The 15,595-nt window shown below is 40.7% G+C and overlaps 1 protein-coding gene across 1 annotated transcript in view; it reads left to right on the top strand.

Annotated features, from left to right (window-relative positions):
- SYT1 (synaptotagmin I) overlaps window positions 1-15,595 on the top strand; it is a 229,162-nt gene that overhangs the window by 210,474 nt on the left and 3,093 nt on the right. The window contains exon 7 of the mRNA XM_010832008.1: window positions 9,971-10,104. Coding sequence (XP_010830310.1) covers window positions 9,971-10,104 — 134 coding nt within the window. The remainder of the gene's footprint in view (window positions 1-9,970; window positions 10,105-15,595) is intronic.

Genomic DNA, 15,595 nt, shown 5'->3' on the forward strand with positions numbered 1-15,595 from the left:
CAGATTCAGTGTGTCCAGGGTGGATCAGATGGAGATGAATGGGATGGGAGGCGAAGTCTGAAGGACTATGTGTAGTGATAGCTCACTTCACCTAGAGCTAAATATTGGAGCATCAGGGCCAGATCAGACTACTAGAAATTGGTTGTTGGAATAAACCCTTCAGAAAGGAGACTCCTACCATTTAATGTGAAGATATATGTGAGAAGTCTTCCGCTCAAAATTAACACCTGAATAGGAACCATGAAAGACAAAGATTGGCCCCAGACCATAGGCTGTCTGCCCCACGAATCATATGAGAAGAGGCTTCCCAACTGGCAGAGAATGACCCTCCCACCTTCGGAGTTGCTCATAAGCTGAAGCTGACCGAGTAATCACCTAACCAATCAAAGGAGGTCTTCATCCTCATCCCTGAAAATGGAAATGAGACACGAGCATTCATCTGGTCACCATCCTGGGATCCTCAACACTCCTTTCACCTGGCAGAGTCAGTGCTTGCAAGCCTCCCGTCTACAAGGTGAGGTACAATAAGTGTCTTAGCAAATCCTCTCACTGTAACTTTAACGTGATTTCCTATCCTTTGCTCTAGATTGGAAAGAGTGGAAAAAAGAATGCAGGAGTTTGGAGACTAGGTGGAAGCAGAAGAAAGAAATCAGACTATATGTTTTTCTCACAATGAAAAGCAATTCACAGAAAAATTATGAGTGGAGGTATAGACACTACCTCTCTCCAACAACCAATGGATATTACCGTATTTCCAACAACAAATCTCAAAGCTGAGGGCCTCCTTTTCTCTGTTTCCTCATTTCGAACAGCATCAGGAAAGTAGATTCTCCATACATAATATGTCCAAGTATACCCACATTAGCTCAATATCTGGAAAGAAAGGTCCATAAATCACAGTTTTGGCTCACACTATCCTAGAACCACAGTAATAAGACTGCAGGTAGAACTCTCCAGATCACCTTCTCAGCTCTGAGTCATTTGATGTCTTGACTTCAGGAACAGGACGATGTGGAATATTGGATGTTGGGTTCATTTCCCATCACACACCTCAAGACCATCTCTGCAGGTAGAAAAGAAAGAAACTCCTTCTCTTTCATCTTATACAGGAGTAAGTTCTTCAGTAATGAACCAGTTGCTCAGCGTGGGTGTTCTTTCCAGAAATAAATCTGGCACTAGGGTCAGCTTGGAATGACTTTTTCCCATTTGCTAATGGTGGGCACCAGTTGTACAAAGTGATTTGGGGGAGGGTCTGACACACAGATGCTGACTTAGATGTCAGTCCTTTCACAACCCTATAATAAATATGAATAATTAATAAAATATGTGCCAAGTACATTCTGAAGAACTTTCAAAAGAGAAACTCAATTTAATCTTCACAATTCTCTGAGCGAGGTATGACCAGTCTCATCACTTTAAGGTGAAGGAACTATGGAATAAAGAGCTTAAATAACTTGCCCAAACTACACAGCTGGTAGCACAGCCAAGATTCAAGTTAGTTTAGCTCCAGGGTCTGTACTTATAAACAGGATGCTAACTTATTTCTCCAAATATCACACGGAGCAGCAGGTTCAGTGTCTGAAGACCTTGGTATACATTCTTGGGGAAAAAAAAATCAGCCTTTCTAAGCCCCAGTTTTTTCACTGGGATTGTTGTACGGATTAAAGGAGATTATATAATTTATCATATATATGTAATGTGTTTATATATATGTTATGTGTGTGTGTTACATATATGTTATGTATATTGTACATGTTTTATATGAAAGTGTTAGTCACTTAGTCGTGTCCAACTCTTTGAAACCCCATGGACTGTAGCCTGCCAGGATCTTCTGTCCATGGAATTCTCTAGGCAAGAATACTAGATTGGGTAGCCATTCCCTTCTGCTGGGGGTCTTCCCAACCCAGGGATCAAACCTGGGTCTCCTGCCCTGCAGGCAGATTCTTTACCATCTGAGCCACCAGGGAAGCCTGTACATATATCACCTTCACGCACTCTACAGATATAAAGGAAGATTATTATATTAAACCTTGCAATGGATCTTACTTTAAAAATTATTCTCAGCTAGCATTTCATTTTCACTAATTTTACCTAGAACCCTAAAACACCTGTACATAAATATTATCTTTTGATTTCATGCTATGTTAACATTTTAATCAAAAAAAGCAAATTTTTGAAAGATTTTGCTTTGAATAACAGTGTAATAATTTTTAGGAGATTGGAAAGAATATCAGTTTTTTCCAAAATATTATTTTCTAGATCTATTTAAATTAAACTCTCATCCTCAAACCATGCTAGATAAACAACAGAATTATCTCTTCAATTTTGGTTGCTGTATTACTTTTCTGTTGCTACCAAGATAAACAATCACAAAGTTAATTTTAAAAATAATACTTGTTTATATAGCTCTGTAGAAGTCTGACACAGGTCTCACTTGACAAAAATCAAGGTGTCAGCAGAATTGTGTTCCTTTTAGGCAAGAATCCATTGCCTTTTCCAACTTTTTTTTTTTTTACCTTTTTATTTTGTCTTGGGGAATAACCAGTTAAGAATGCTGTGACACTGCCAGGTGAGTGGTGAAGGGGCTCAGCCAGACACACAAGTGTGTCCGTTCTCCCCCAGACTCCCCTCCCATCCAGGCTGCCACATAACATTGAGCAGAGTTTCACGTGCTGCACAGCAGGTCCCTGTTGGCTATCCATTTTAAATATGCAGTGTGTGCATGCCCAGCTTCTAGAGGTGACCTGCATTCTGTGGCTGGTGGCCCCTTTCCCCATCTCCAAAGCCAGCAGTGTGGTTTGTCTCTGCACCCGTCTTCTATTGTTACATCTCTTTCTGACCACAACCAGAAAAGGGCCTCTGTTTTCTCACATGACTAGACTGGGTCCTCTTAGACAACCCTCTCATCTCAAGATCCTTAACCTTAATTACATTTGCAAAGTCTCTTTTGCTATATAAGGTGACATATTAACAAATTCCGAGGGTTAGGATATGGCTATCTTTTGAGGGAAATATCTCTCTGCCTTCTATAATTGTTTTTGTTAGGAACAAAAAACCTAAATTTTATATGAAAGAGGACTGTCAACATATAAAAGTTTGGGGGTGATTTTACTACAGTGTTCTAAAATTCTCCCAAGTTACAACAACTATTATGACAGAAGGAGGTAGAGTTCAGTTAGACTGATTTCAGACAAAAAGAGAGCCTGACAAATGGTGACTGAAGGTAGCGGTAGTGAGAACAAGACCAGATGATACACCTGAAAATCACCCAAAATGCGGCAATGAATCTGCACTCTTTGTAACTGCAGTTTATCGTTGGGCAGGAAGAACCTTCTTTCTAATGCTAGCTCATCATTTTCTAGCACTGAAAAGTTAGAAACATATACTATTAGAGACTAGATAGATATCAGAAAAGAGCTCTTCATTTCTACCACAGTTAGAAAAACAAAAAGATCCCACCCCCTTTTTAGGATAAATTAAACAAATAAAAAGCCAACTGTCCCAAGTCTTGCACCTGTTTCAATAGCAATAGGGATTATCGAAATGGTGTTGAAGGAGGGCTGTCAGTATTTAGATCATGAAGGGTTCCATGAGCACTTGTTCCGGGAACAGAATATAAGCAGTGTAGTCATAGACATATGGAGTTCCTGAGGACAGCAGCCCAACTTTGTAGCTTGCCTATCCCCCTGTGGTATTTACAGGCTTACAAAAACCTAATGGATATTTGGATGCCACACATGGTATCTAGTAGTTGTACTCAAGAGCAATGGCAACGTTAGGGAGTCTCATTCAGTTCAGTTCAGTTCAGTTCAGTCACTCAGTCGTGTCCGACTCTTTGCGACCCCATGAATCGCAGCACGCCAGGCCTCCCTATCCATCACCAACTCCCGGAGTTCACTCAGACTCACGTCCATCGAGTCAGTGATGCCATCCAGCCATCTCATCTTCTGTCGTCCCCTTCTCCTCCTGCCCCCAATCCCTCCCAGCATCAGAGTCTTTTCCAATGAGTCAACTCTTCGCATGAGGTGGCCAAAGTACTGGAGTTTCAGCTTTAGCATCATTCCTTCCAAAGAACACTCAGGACTGATCTCCTTTAGAATGGACTGGTTGGATATCCTTGCAGTCCAAGGGACTCTCAGGAGTCTTCTCCAACACCACAGTTCAAAAGCACCAATTCTTTGGTGCTCAGCCTTCTTCACAGTCCAACTCTCACATCCATACATGACCACTGGAAAAACCATAGCCTTGACTAGACGGACCTTTGTTTGCAAAGTAATGTCTCTGCTTTTGAATATGCTATCTAGGTTGGTCATAACTTTCCTTCCAAGGATAAGCGTCTTTTAATTTCATAGCTGCAGTCATCATCTACAGTGATTTTGGAGCCCAAAAAAATAAAGTCGGACACTGTTTCCACTCTTTCCCCATCTATTTCCCATGAAGTGATGGGACCGGATGCCATGATCTTTGTTTTCTGAATGTTGAGCTTTAAGGCAACTTTTTCACTCTCTACTTTCCCTTTCATCAAGAGGCTTTTGAGTTCCTCTTCACTTTCTGCCATAAGGGTGGTGTCATCTGCATAGCTGAGGTTCTTGATATTTCTCCCGGCAATCTTGATTCCAGCTTGTGTTTCTTTCAGCCCAGCGTTTCTCATGATGTACTCTGCATAGAAGTTAAATAAGCAGGGTGACAGTATACAGCCTTGAAGTACTCCTTTTCCTATTTGGAACCAGTCTGTTGTTCCATGTCCAGTTCTAACTGTTGCTTCCTGACCTGCATACAAATTTCTCAAGAGGCAGATCAGGTGGTCTGGTATTCCCATCTCTTTCAGAATTTTCTACAGTTTATTGTGATCCACACAGTCAAAGGCTTTGGCATAGTCAAGAAAGCAGAAATAGATGTTTTTCTGGAATTCTCTTGCTTTTTCCATGATCCAACGGATGTTGGCAATTTGATCTCTGGTTCCTCTGCCTTTTCTAAAACCAGCTTGAACATCTGGAAGTTCACGGTTCACATATTACTGATGCCTGGCTTGGAGAATTTTGAGCATTACTTTAGTAACGTGTGAGATGAGTGCAACTGTGCGGTAGTTTGAGCATTCTTTGGCATTGCCTTTCTTTGGGATTGGAATGAAAACTGACCTTTTCCAGTCCTGTGGCTGCTGCTGAGTTTTCCAAATTTGCTGGCATACTGAGTGCAGCACTTTCACAGCATCATCTTTCAGGATTTGAAATAGCTCAACTGGAATTCCATCACCTCCACTAGCTTTGTTCGTAGTGATGCTTTCTAAGGCCCACTTGAATTCACATTCCAGGATGTCTGGCTCTAGGTCAGTGATCACACCATCGTGATTATCTGGGTCATGAAGATCTTTGTTGTACAGTTCTTCTGTGTATTCTTGCCATCTCTTCTTAATACCTTCTGCTTCTGTTAGGTCCATACCATTTCTGTCCTTTATCGAGCCCATCTTTGCATGAAATGTTCCCTTGGTATCTCTAATTTTCTTGAAGAGATCCCTAGTCTTTCCCATTCTGTTGTTTTCCTCTATTTCTTTGCTTTGATCGCTGAAGAAGGCTTTCTTATGCCTTCTTGGTATTCTTTGGAACTCTGCATTCAGATGCTTATATCTTTCCTTTTCTTCTTTGCTTTTCACTTCTCTTTTCACAGCTAATTGTAAGGCCTCCTCAGACAGCCATTTTGCTTTTTTGCATTTCTTTTCCATGGGGATGGTCTTGATCCCTAGGAGTCTCATGACTGCCTATTTTATCATCTCCATAAAATTATGTCTTGTCATGCAATGACCAGGATCTCTAAACCATTAAGAAACTAAACTGACAAGGATTTGCTTTGTGGACCAGTCCCTAAAACAGAGCAAATTTAAGTATGCAGAGTTCTACTTTACAGAAGAGGTGATCCTTACTATAAAAAGTGTGCGTGTCCTTAAAGCATGGGTGTGTCTCATAGTTACGTGGGTATATTTCCATTAAGAAGTCTCAGCCATACTTAGGGAGACAGGAGCAAGGTCTAGGTTCCCAAAGAAGTTGCTAGTGAACTAATCAAGAGATTAGGGCCATCTCCAAAGGGACCAGAATCCAGGGCAAGACTTCAACCAGAGGACATTTATGAAATCAAGCCAAAGAGTGGATGAAAATGAAGAAGAGTAGAGAAATTGGAGAATTAATGTAAGACTTTGGATGGCTGGACAAAGAAGATGCTCAAATGTGACCACCTTGGGTACATAAGCTGTTGGGCTTAGACAGTCAAGATTTAATCCAGGCACAAACATTGAAAAAGAGGACTTCTGACAACCTGTGGAGTGGGATAAAAGATTTGCAAACCATATGTCAGGTAAGGGGCTAACATCCAAAATATATAAGAAACTCATACATCTCAACAGCAACAAAGAAAAGTAGAATTTTTTTTTAATCCAATTAAAAACGGGCAGAGGTTAGAATGATATTTTTTCAGAGAAGATACACAAATTACCAACAGATCCAGGAAAAAATGGATGATTAGTGATGATTAGATCCAGTGCTAATCATCACTAATAATCAGGGCAATAAAAATCAAAGCCACACCTACTAGAATAGCTATCATCAGCAAGACAAGAAGTACAAGCGCTCAAGATGTGAAGAAAAGGGGACCCTCATGCACTGCTGGTGGGAACATAAGTTGGTGCAGCCACTATGGAAAACAGTATGGAGTTTCCTCGAGATAAATTAAAAACAGAGATACCATATGATGCAGCAATTCCACTCCTGGGTATGCATCTGAAGTAAAGGAAATCACTATCTCAAAAAGATGTCTGCAGTCCCATGTCCGCTGCAGCATTACTCACAGTTGCCAAGACATGGAAGCAGCCTATATGTTTGTCAACTGATAAATGGATAATGAAAGTGTGATAGATATGATAGAATATTATTCAGCCACACAAAGAAAAGAAGACAACACGGATGGACTTCAAGGGCATTATGCTAAGAGAAATAAGTCAGAGAGAGAAAGACAAATGCTGTATTACCTCCCTTTTATGTGGATGTGGAATCTATTTTTTAAAAAGAAAGACTCCTAGAAGCAGAAAGTAGAATAGTGATTGCCAGGGCCTGAGGAGCAAGGGAAGTGAGGAGTTGTTGATCAAGGGGTACAAACTTCTAGTTACAAGATGAGTCAGCTCTGGGGATCCAATGGACAGCATGCTGACAGTGTTGTGTTCTATACTTGAAAGTTGCTAATAAGATAGTAGAGCTTAAATGTTCTTACCACCAAAAAAAGTCGTAATTATGTGAACTGACAGTTGTGTTAACTAACCTTATTGTGGTAATCACTTCTCATATGTACGTCAAGTTGTCACATTGTACACCTTAAACTTACACAATGTTATGTGTCAACTATATCTCAATAAATCTGGGAAGAAAAAAAGAGAAAAAGACCTTTGAGTTCCTGCCAGTCTTGGTTATGATTAAGCTGGGAATTTTGGCTATAAAGTAAGTGGTTTTGGTGCCTGTATCAGGAGGAATCTGCAAAGGCAAAGCCTCCCTCTGCCCATTCATACTGCCCCAAACCTGCTCCTGTTCCAGCCCTCTGGAGGGGTCATTAAGTTATAGAATACCTCTGAATTGGGGTGGGAATGGCAGATTCTGCTTTTGACAGTGTTACATCCCTGACCTCACCATCCCCCTCCTTCCCCCTTGCCTTCTTGATACACAAACAGGAGGAAAGGCAAGCGGCATGGGGCTCTGCACGTACGGTTCCTTCTGGCTGGTTCAGATGACTGACTTCAGATGACTGACTCTTTCCTGTTACTCAGTTGTTAGCTCACACCTGGCCCCCTCAGTCAGTGAGAACCTAACTAGTCAGTTTTTCTGAGTCACCTTGTTCTCCTGCAGGCGTTGGTCACATCAGAGATCATGTTGAAATCTGAAAGGATCTTGGTTTTTAATTTGCTTGCTCAAAAGGCAGATGCACAAGGAATTTGCTGGTCATTTACTGTGTTAAAGGAATAAACGTACAGTCACCATGCTTGTCTTGCAAAAGCCTGTGCCTTAGGTTGATGGAGTTTCCACACGTGAACATAGGAGCCATCAACGCTGATTTGGGAGTGTTTAGTACCACGGTATTTTGTCAGTGCCAAGGTGCAACTGGAGGCTTGACCATCTTTATACAGTGTAAGGGGCTGCGATGGAGGAGACGGGCAGCTTGGTAGGCAAGCCAGGTCTCTGTACCAAAAATCAGCGTTGCCTGAGAGCAGCAGGCTTTTCTCATTTTCCTCTTCATTGGCAAGTATTCACAGCGGACTTTTTTTAACTGACCAACTATTTAGTTGACACACATGGTTTCTCATTTCTTGATCTGGCTTTTAAAGATATTCTTCATTTTGACTAAAATCTTAATTGCAAGCCCCTTGACTGGATGTAACATTAAAAACAAAGAACGCAGACTACACGTATTTAAGTAATCTGGGCTTTGGGGCAATGGGAAGACAGAGAAGTAAAGGTAAGGAGGCCCAGATTATTAGGCCCTAAATAAGTTCCACTTATTTATTCAACAAAAATTGAATACTTCTGGATACTGTTTAGTAAATTCAATTAGTGAGTACGGCAGACAAATTTTCTGTCCTTCAGAAGTTATGTTCTACTGGAGGATTGGAAGAGGGGTATAAAAACCACCTTCTCTGGTCTGCAGCTGTACATTCTAAAAGTACATGGGCATTAGAGTAGAATATCTGTGAAGTTTTTTTACAGCTCTCCATGTTCTGAAAGAAAGGAAAGAAATTTTGGAAGGCATGGCAGGGGAGTAAAATCATGGATGATTTCTTCCTCTTTTTGTTTATCATTGCCCCCTGATATTTTTCTATAATGAACATGCATTGCCTATCAGACAGAAAAATGTTTCAGGAAACAGTAGATTTTATTATCAAACTTGGGCATTGGTTCTTGATAACCTGTAGGGGGGTCATTCATCTGTTAGTAATGCGAACCATCTTATCCATCCATTGTCTTACCTAGCAATGAGACTTGGGAAACTGCCAAGGGAATCTTTCCCCTGCTCCTTTTCTCATTACTTTTGGGGGTGCTACCAGCTTATTCGCTTTTCCTTGAACCCTTGAAGCTCTTTTCTACCTAGAAATGTTCTGGCACAGATCCTGGGTATCTCTCTCTCACACACACACGCACACTCAGACACACAACCTCTTCTCGCCCTTCAGTATTCACATCTCACTGTCAGTGTTCCCTCTGCAGAAAGGTCTTACCTAAGTGATCTAACTATATGATTCCATTCCTCCTTCATCCTCACCATACCACCCCGGGAGTCTCTATCATACATCAATCTGCTCTTTTCTTCCAGAGCACTCTTCTCAAGTTATACTTTCACATGTATTTCTCTTCAAGTTCATTGTCTATTTCTCCCACAAGTCTGAAGTTCTATCCTGAAAACAGGGATAGTCTGGTTTGTTTGCATCTATACCCCTAGGGCCTATTACTGTTTGAGCAAATGAGTAAGTGAAAGAACGAAACGGCTCCGTTGTCCTCTCTGTCAAGAATTTTATTCCATGCAGTGGTATACTGCAGCCGGTTTCTTGCCAGCTTACAAGAGCCAACTGCTAAATTTTCAGGAATTTACTAAGCCAGTTGTTAAACAGTTAGCTTGAAATTGGCCATGCTGAGAATATTTATACCATGAACATTAGCAAATGCTACATCAAGACTTTTTTTTTTTTCCCCAAAAAGGAGGTTTGCCAGCACACCACTGCTCTCATCTCCTAAATCCAACTACCTACATTGAGATATCATGACCAAAAATACATGGCCCATAGGTTACTTAAAATCTTTCAACAAGAAACACTTGAAATTTTTAAAAATACTAAACATATGCTACACAATTACTTTCCTACATGAAACACTTACTTTTTATAAACTCAATTATAATCTAAAATATGTGTCTCTGATCTCCTAAAGTTTTTGTTTCTATTTTTCAGATCCTTATGTGAAGATTCATCTGATGCAGAATGGCAAGAGGCTGAAGAAGAAAAAGACAACAATTAAAAAGAATACACTTAACCCCTACTACAATGAGTCATTCAGCTTTGAAGTACCCTTTGAGCAAATCCAGGTAATGTTAAACATATTTTGTCTTCCCCTTCGATTTCGTTTCTTCAGACCGCATAAATTAAACACACAGACCTTGTAAACTCTCAGTGCACATGTCTCTACTTGAACTGCCATCCTTACTCCACGCACATTAGATGCTCAAGCTACGTGAAGAGGGAAATGATGAAATACACAGCATAGGATACGCTGCTTCATCAGCAAAAGCAGCAGCATTCTGGTGAGCAGAAATAAAGTAGGAAAAAGAACACCAACAGAACAACTCTGCTAATTCAAAAAGTACATCCACAACAGTTAAAAGGTCAAGAAAAAATGAGCTTTAACTTTTGACTCTCAAGCCACAGTATTTCTCATTATCACCTCTTTGTAGCAAAAAATAAAAATAAAAAGTGAGAAAAGAAATATCTTGGTTGATGCTAGATATGCAGCATAATTAATCTTTTACCAGTAGAAAAATTAGGTCAAGTTGTATTTTCAATTGTTTAAATTCAGATTCCTGTTTCTGAGTTGGAATGGATGGTTATTTTTGTAAAGAAGGAACCTTAATTTGCTAGATAATATTTATTATGATTGGAAGTATTCTATTAAAAGACCTTGCAGTTAATAGGTTCAAAATAGGATCTACATGTAGCCACAGAGATAGCATATAATCTTACTACTTAGGGCTTCCCTTGTGGCTCAGCTGGTAAAGAACCTGCCTGCAATGCGGCAGACCTGGGTTCGATCCCTGGGTTGGGAAGATCCCCTGGAGAAGGCAAAGGCTACCCACTCCAGTATCCTGGTTTAGAGACTTCCACGGACTGCATAGTCCATGGGGTCACATAGAGTCGGACACAACTGAGCAACTTTCACTTTCACTTATTACTTAGCAATTCTTAAATATGCTTAGGTTTTCTTATCTCATAGTCCATAGTTAGGCTATTGGATCCAAAGTTCACATCCACTAATTATAGGCTATTTTTACTAACTTTTAATGGGTGGCAGAGAGTCAAATTGGTTAAAGCCACACTATTTTTAAACTTTATAAAATATTTGATGTGGGTCTATCTTTTCAGTCCTATGGAAATTTGCTCGTGACTTGAAGGAAAGATGAAGGGTGGGCAATTAAAAACTACAGCATGGAACTTTCTACAGGTTCAGAATCACAAAAGTCAGCAAACAGTCTTCAGTTGCATATTTTTACTTTTAATCCATTCTTAAAATACAGTACTTTAAGAATGAATCACTCTTTTATTCCATGAAGAAAGTTAATATAATAGCCACATTTATTGTATACTTATTTTGTACATAGGCCCAGGGTACATACTTATGCACTTTACCTGCATAAGCTCATTTAATCCTTATGCTGTGAAAGAAGCACCATTATTACCCCAGTTTTATATACATATAAGGAAACTGGGGGCTTGCCTGGTGGTCCAGGGGCTAAGAATCCAACTGCCAATGCAGGGGACACAGGGTCGATCCCTGGTGCAGGACGATTCTACATGCCACAGGGCAACTAAGCCCATGAGCTGCCGCTACTGAAGCCAAACGCTTGAGTCCGTTCCCCGGGACAAGAGCAGCCACTGCAATGAGAAGCCCACGTACCTGTGAAGACTCAGCACAGCCAATAAAGAAATAGTTAAACAAGAAAAGGAAACTGAGGCTCGTGTGTAAAACAGGAATAATAACAGAACCCAGGCGAAGCGAGAAGCATGTAGAAGCATCTGGAACAGTGTTAAGCACATTCGAACACTCAGGATATGGTTCCCACCATTATTATTCACAATACTAATATTCTCTTCTCTTCAAATTAGCATTTTATTAGAAAATGGATCTAATGGTCCAACAGAACTCTGTAAGGATGGGAATATCGGTGTTGTCCACTCCGGTAGCCACCAGCCATAGGTGGGCCATGAGCACCTTAGCCACTAGTGTAACAGGGGACTTCGATTTTAATTTATTTAAATTTAATCAGCTACCTGTTGGGGAGGAAACGGCAACCCTTCCAGTATTCTTGCCTGGAGAATCCCATGGACGGAGGAGCCTGGCAGGCCATGGTCCGTAGGGTCGCAGAGAGTCGGAAACGACTGAAGCGACTAAGCAAGTGCCTGTGGCTAGAAGCTACTGTATAATATAGGCCAGTTTTTTAACTGCCAATAATCCCACCATCCTCACATCAGTTCACAGTTTTCATATAACCTTTCTTATATATATTTCCGCATGTCAGCAGATTGTGGCAACCCACTCCAGTGTTCTTGCCTAGAGAATCCCAGGGACGGGGAAGCCTGGTGGGTGGCCATCTATGGGGTCGCACAGAGTCGGACACGACTGAAGCGACTTAGCAGCAGAAGCAGCAGATTGTACACACTTACTTACTTTCCATAGCTGTTCTACAAGTAAATGACATTGCAGAAGATTCCCTGTCCCCAGTCACTTGTTTACTAGTCTGAACCAGTGAGCTCACTGCTTTGGACCCACTGGCAAATTAAGACATCCAAAATTTCTCTGACAATTTATTTTGCAGTATTTATTTGATCAACTCTTTTTTTTTTTTTTTTTTTTAGTTCTGAGACATTAGTCCTATGGAAATTAACACCTCCTGGCATTTTGTGCTTTAATTCCACAAAACTATTTAAGGCAGGACATTGCAATAAAAAATCCGATTGTAAATCTATTCCTTTGAGCTATAATTCTATACATTAAAAGAAAAAATACATGTCCCTTTTCAGCTATAAATTTCAGCAAATGCAAACGTATTGAAAAATGAAGCACATTAGAAACAAGATGTGTGCTGGGTTTCTGGGGCAGCCTTTCAGAGAAGATAACATTTTGTCAGGACAGAGACAGCCTGATACAGAGTCCATGAGGCATGAAAATAATGAGCACGCCTTTGACTGTATCCTGTCTTCTCCGTTCTTTGAGTCAATTTGCTCTTTTTTCTCATTTTTCCCCCAAGAGGCTGCTTACCTAAGCTTTGCACTTCCCAAGAGAAAATAATTGAGCATTTAACATGCTGTGATAGGGACTTAGGTTTCATTTATCCTGAGGTTATAAGACTGTCTTTCTGCCTCTATCTACATGAAACATGAAAGAAGCAAAATATACTGATTCCCCAAATGACAGGAAAATGTAGCAAACCATCCCTCTACTCCCCAAAAATGTATATGCTACATACACAGCTGGAAAGTCCCTTATAAGGATATTTTGTCCTGGTTGCTACTAATCAATACGTTCCTGCTGCTGCTGCTGCTAAGTCGCTTCAGTCGTGTCCGACTCTGTGCGACCCCATAGACGGAAGCCCACCAGGCTCCCCCGTCCCTGGGATTCTCCAGGCAAGAACACTGGAGTGGGTTGCCATTTCCTTCTCCACAATACGTTTCTAGGTGAAACCAAAACTCACTCCAACTATTCACTCCAACCTCCAAAACCCTTGTTCGCTTTGTCCACGATGCCCCTAGTGTCTCTGCCCCCAGAGGGCACCCAGATAAATCACTTGGGAGAAGTGCTCAGAACCACCATGACGCTGTTCTTGGTCCCAAATGCCATCCAGTAAATAGGTCTTTCTCTTGGTAATGGAATCAATCCACGGCTGCACAAAATGGAAATTTGCTTCCTTTACTGCCCGTGTGGTGCATTCTACATTCTCAATTCCACTTTCAGAAGTGATCATTCTTCTCTGATCTGAAGCTTTGTGTGGGTGCCTCTCTCAGGATGTTCGTACAGAATGCAATCCTCAGACAATAGAGCAGTAAAGGGCCACAGCTGGGCAGGATCTTCATTTGGCCCTGGCTTCCATGGTTACATTTTCTGCTTCTTTTGACTCTGGCCACCAAAAGTTATAAATTTCACTTAACTCTAAATTTGTCCTTTTCCTGCCTCAACTCGAGATGAGGCCCTCTTCCATTGCACCAAACCCAGTGGAGTCCCGAGAGGCCCCTTCCTACCCAACGGTATCCCTGACTTCTCAGAGGCACCCTGAGAAGCTCCGTGAGGTCACCGGCACAAGTCGAGGGAACCCAGGGTTTCCTGCCGCAACCCGAGAAAGACCTCAAGAGTCCTTCTTCAATGCGTCTTGAGGCCCGATTTTCCCTTGGTTTCTAGGTTGGAACCATTGCCTATTTTGACTAAGCAAATCAGTTACTTAGAAAGAACTAAAATGTACTTTTAGAAAGCGTTTCTTTCATGTCAAATTGGCCTAGATTTTCTTTGACCAGTTAAAAAAGTAAGGCATTAAATACGCCATCACAATATTTCTCAGCCATTAAAAAGAAGGAAATAATGCCATTTAAAAAAAAGGAAATAATGCCATTTGTAATAACGGGAGGGACCTAGAGTGTCATGCTGAATAAAGTAAGTCACACGCAAAAGGAGAAATATCATATGACATCCCTTCTATGTGGAATCTAAAAAGAAATGATACAAACGAACTTGCCAAACAGAAAGAAACAGACTTAGAAAACAAACTTAGGGTTTCCAGGGGGAAGGGATAATCAGGGACTTTGGGAAGGTCATGAACACACAGCCATATTCAAAATGGATAACCAACAAGGACCTACTGTATAGCACATGGAACTCTGCTCAGTGTTATGTGCCAACCTGGATGGGAGGGGGCTTTAGAGGAGAATGGATACATTTGTATGTATGGCTGAGTCCCTTTGCTACTCACCTGAAACTATCACAGCATTGTTAATAGGCTATACCCCAGTGCAAAATAATAAGTTTAAAGCTTGGAAAAAATAAAATAAACCCTCACAACCTAATGGAATCACTGGAGTAAATCTTGTCAGCTTAAAGGGTTATTTCCATCTGATGTCAATGCTGGATACACAGTTATTTCGTTTTTACTGAGAGAATTTATGAATGAGAAAAAATATAGTTAATTACTACTTATTGAAGACTTTCCCTCTATTGTCACACTTTATACTCACAATAATCATCGATTAGCTGAAATTCTACAGTGGTTTTAAATTAAACTATGCTGGCTCTTCCCACCTGAAATAGGACTGCAGTATACGGTTGCTTTGAAAACTGTAACCCCCCCAAAAAAAAATGATCTGAGTATTAATGTCAGAAATTTTGTTGATAAAACAATTGGAAACAAATGGATTTAACAGTGAACACAAGTTGACGTGGGCGGCATGGCATGGTATTTTACAAGATGAACTCCGGAAACATATAAGAAATGAACACTCATTTCTTATATGACTTCAGGCAGGTGATTTAACTCCTCTGAGCTTTAGCATCTTATCTGCATGACAGCAGTTAACAGGATCTAATGTAACTGAGCAGTTCACATGAAAGTCTTAGAACTGTGCCAAAAGAAACATTTATTAAGTATTTTGAAGATGCTGATGGTGTAATAATGACAAGAAGGACTGGACTTGTGCATGTTCCAAGTCATTTTCAGCCTTGTCCTGGTACTTTCAGATTGGTTCTTCTTATCTCCCAGTTGCTTGGATCTCAAAGAAGCTTGGTGGTAGGACTGTACCTCTAGAGCTGGATGATTAATGTTT

This window comes from Bison bison, unplaced genomic scaffold (assembly GCF_000754665.1).
Source record: "Bison bison bison isolate TAMUID 2011002044 unplaced genomic scaffold, Bison_UMD1.0 scf7180017864535, whole genome shotgun sequence".
Taxonomy (NCBI): domain Eukaryota; kingdom Metazoa; phylum Chordata; class Mammalia; order Artiodactyla; family Bovidae; genus Bison; species Bison bison.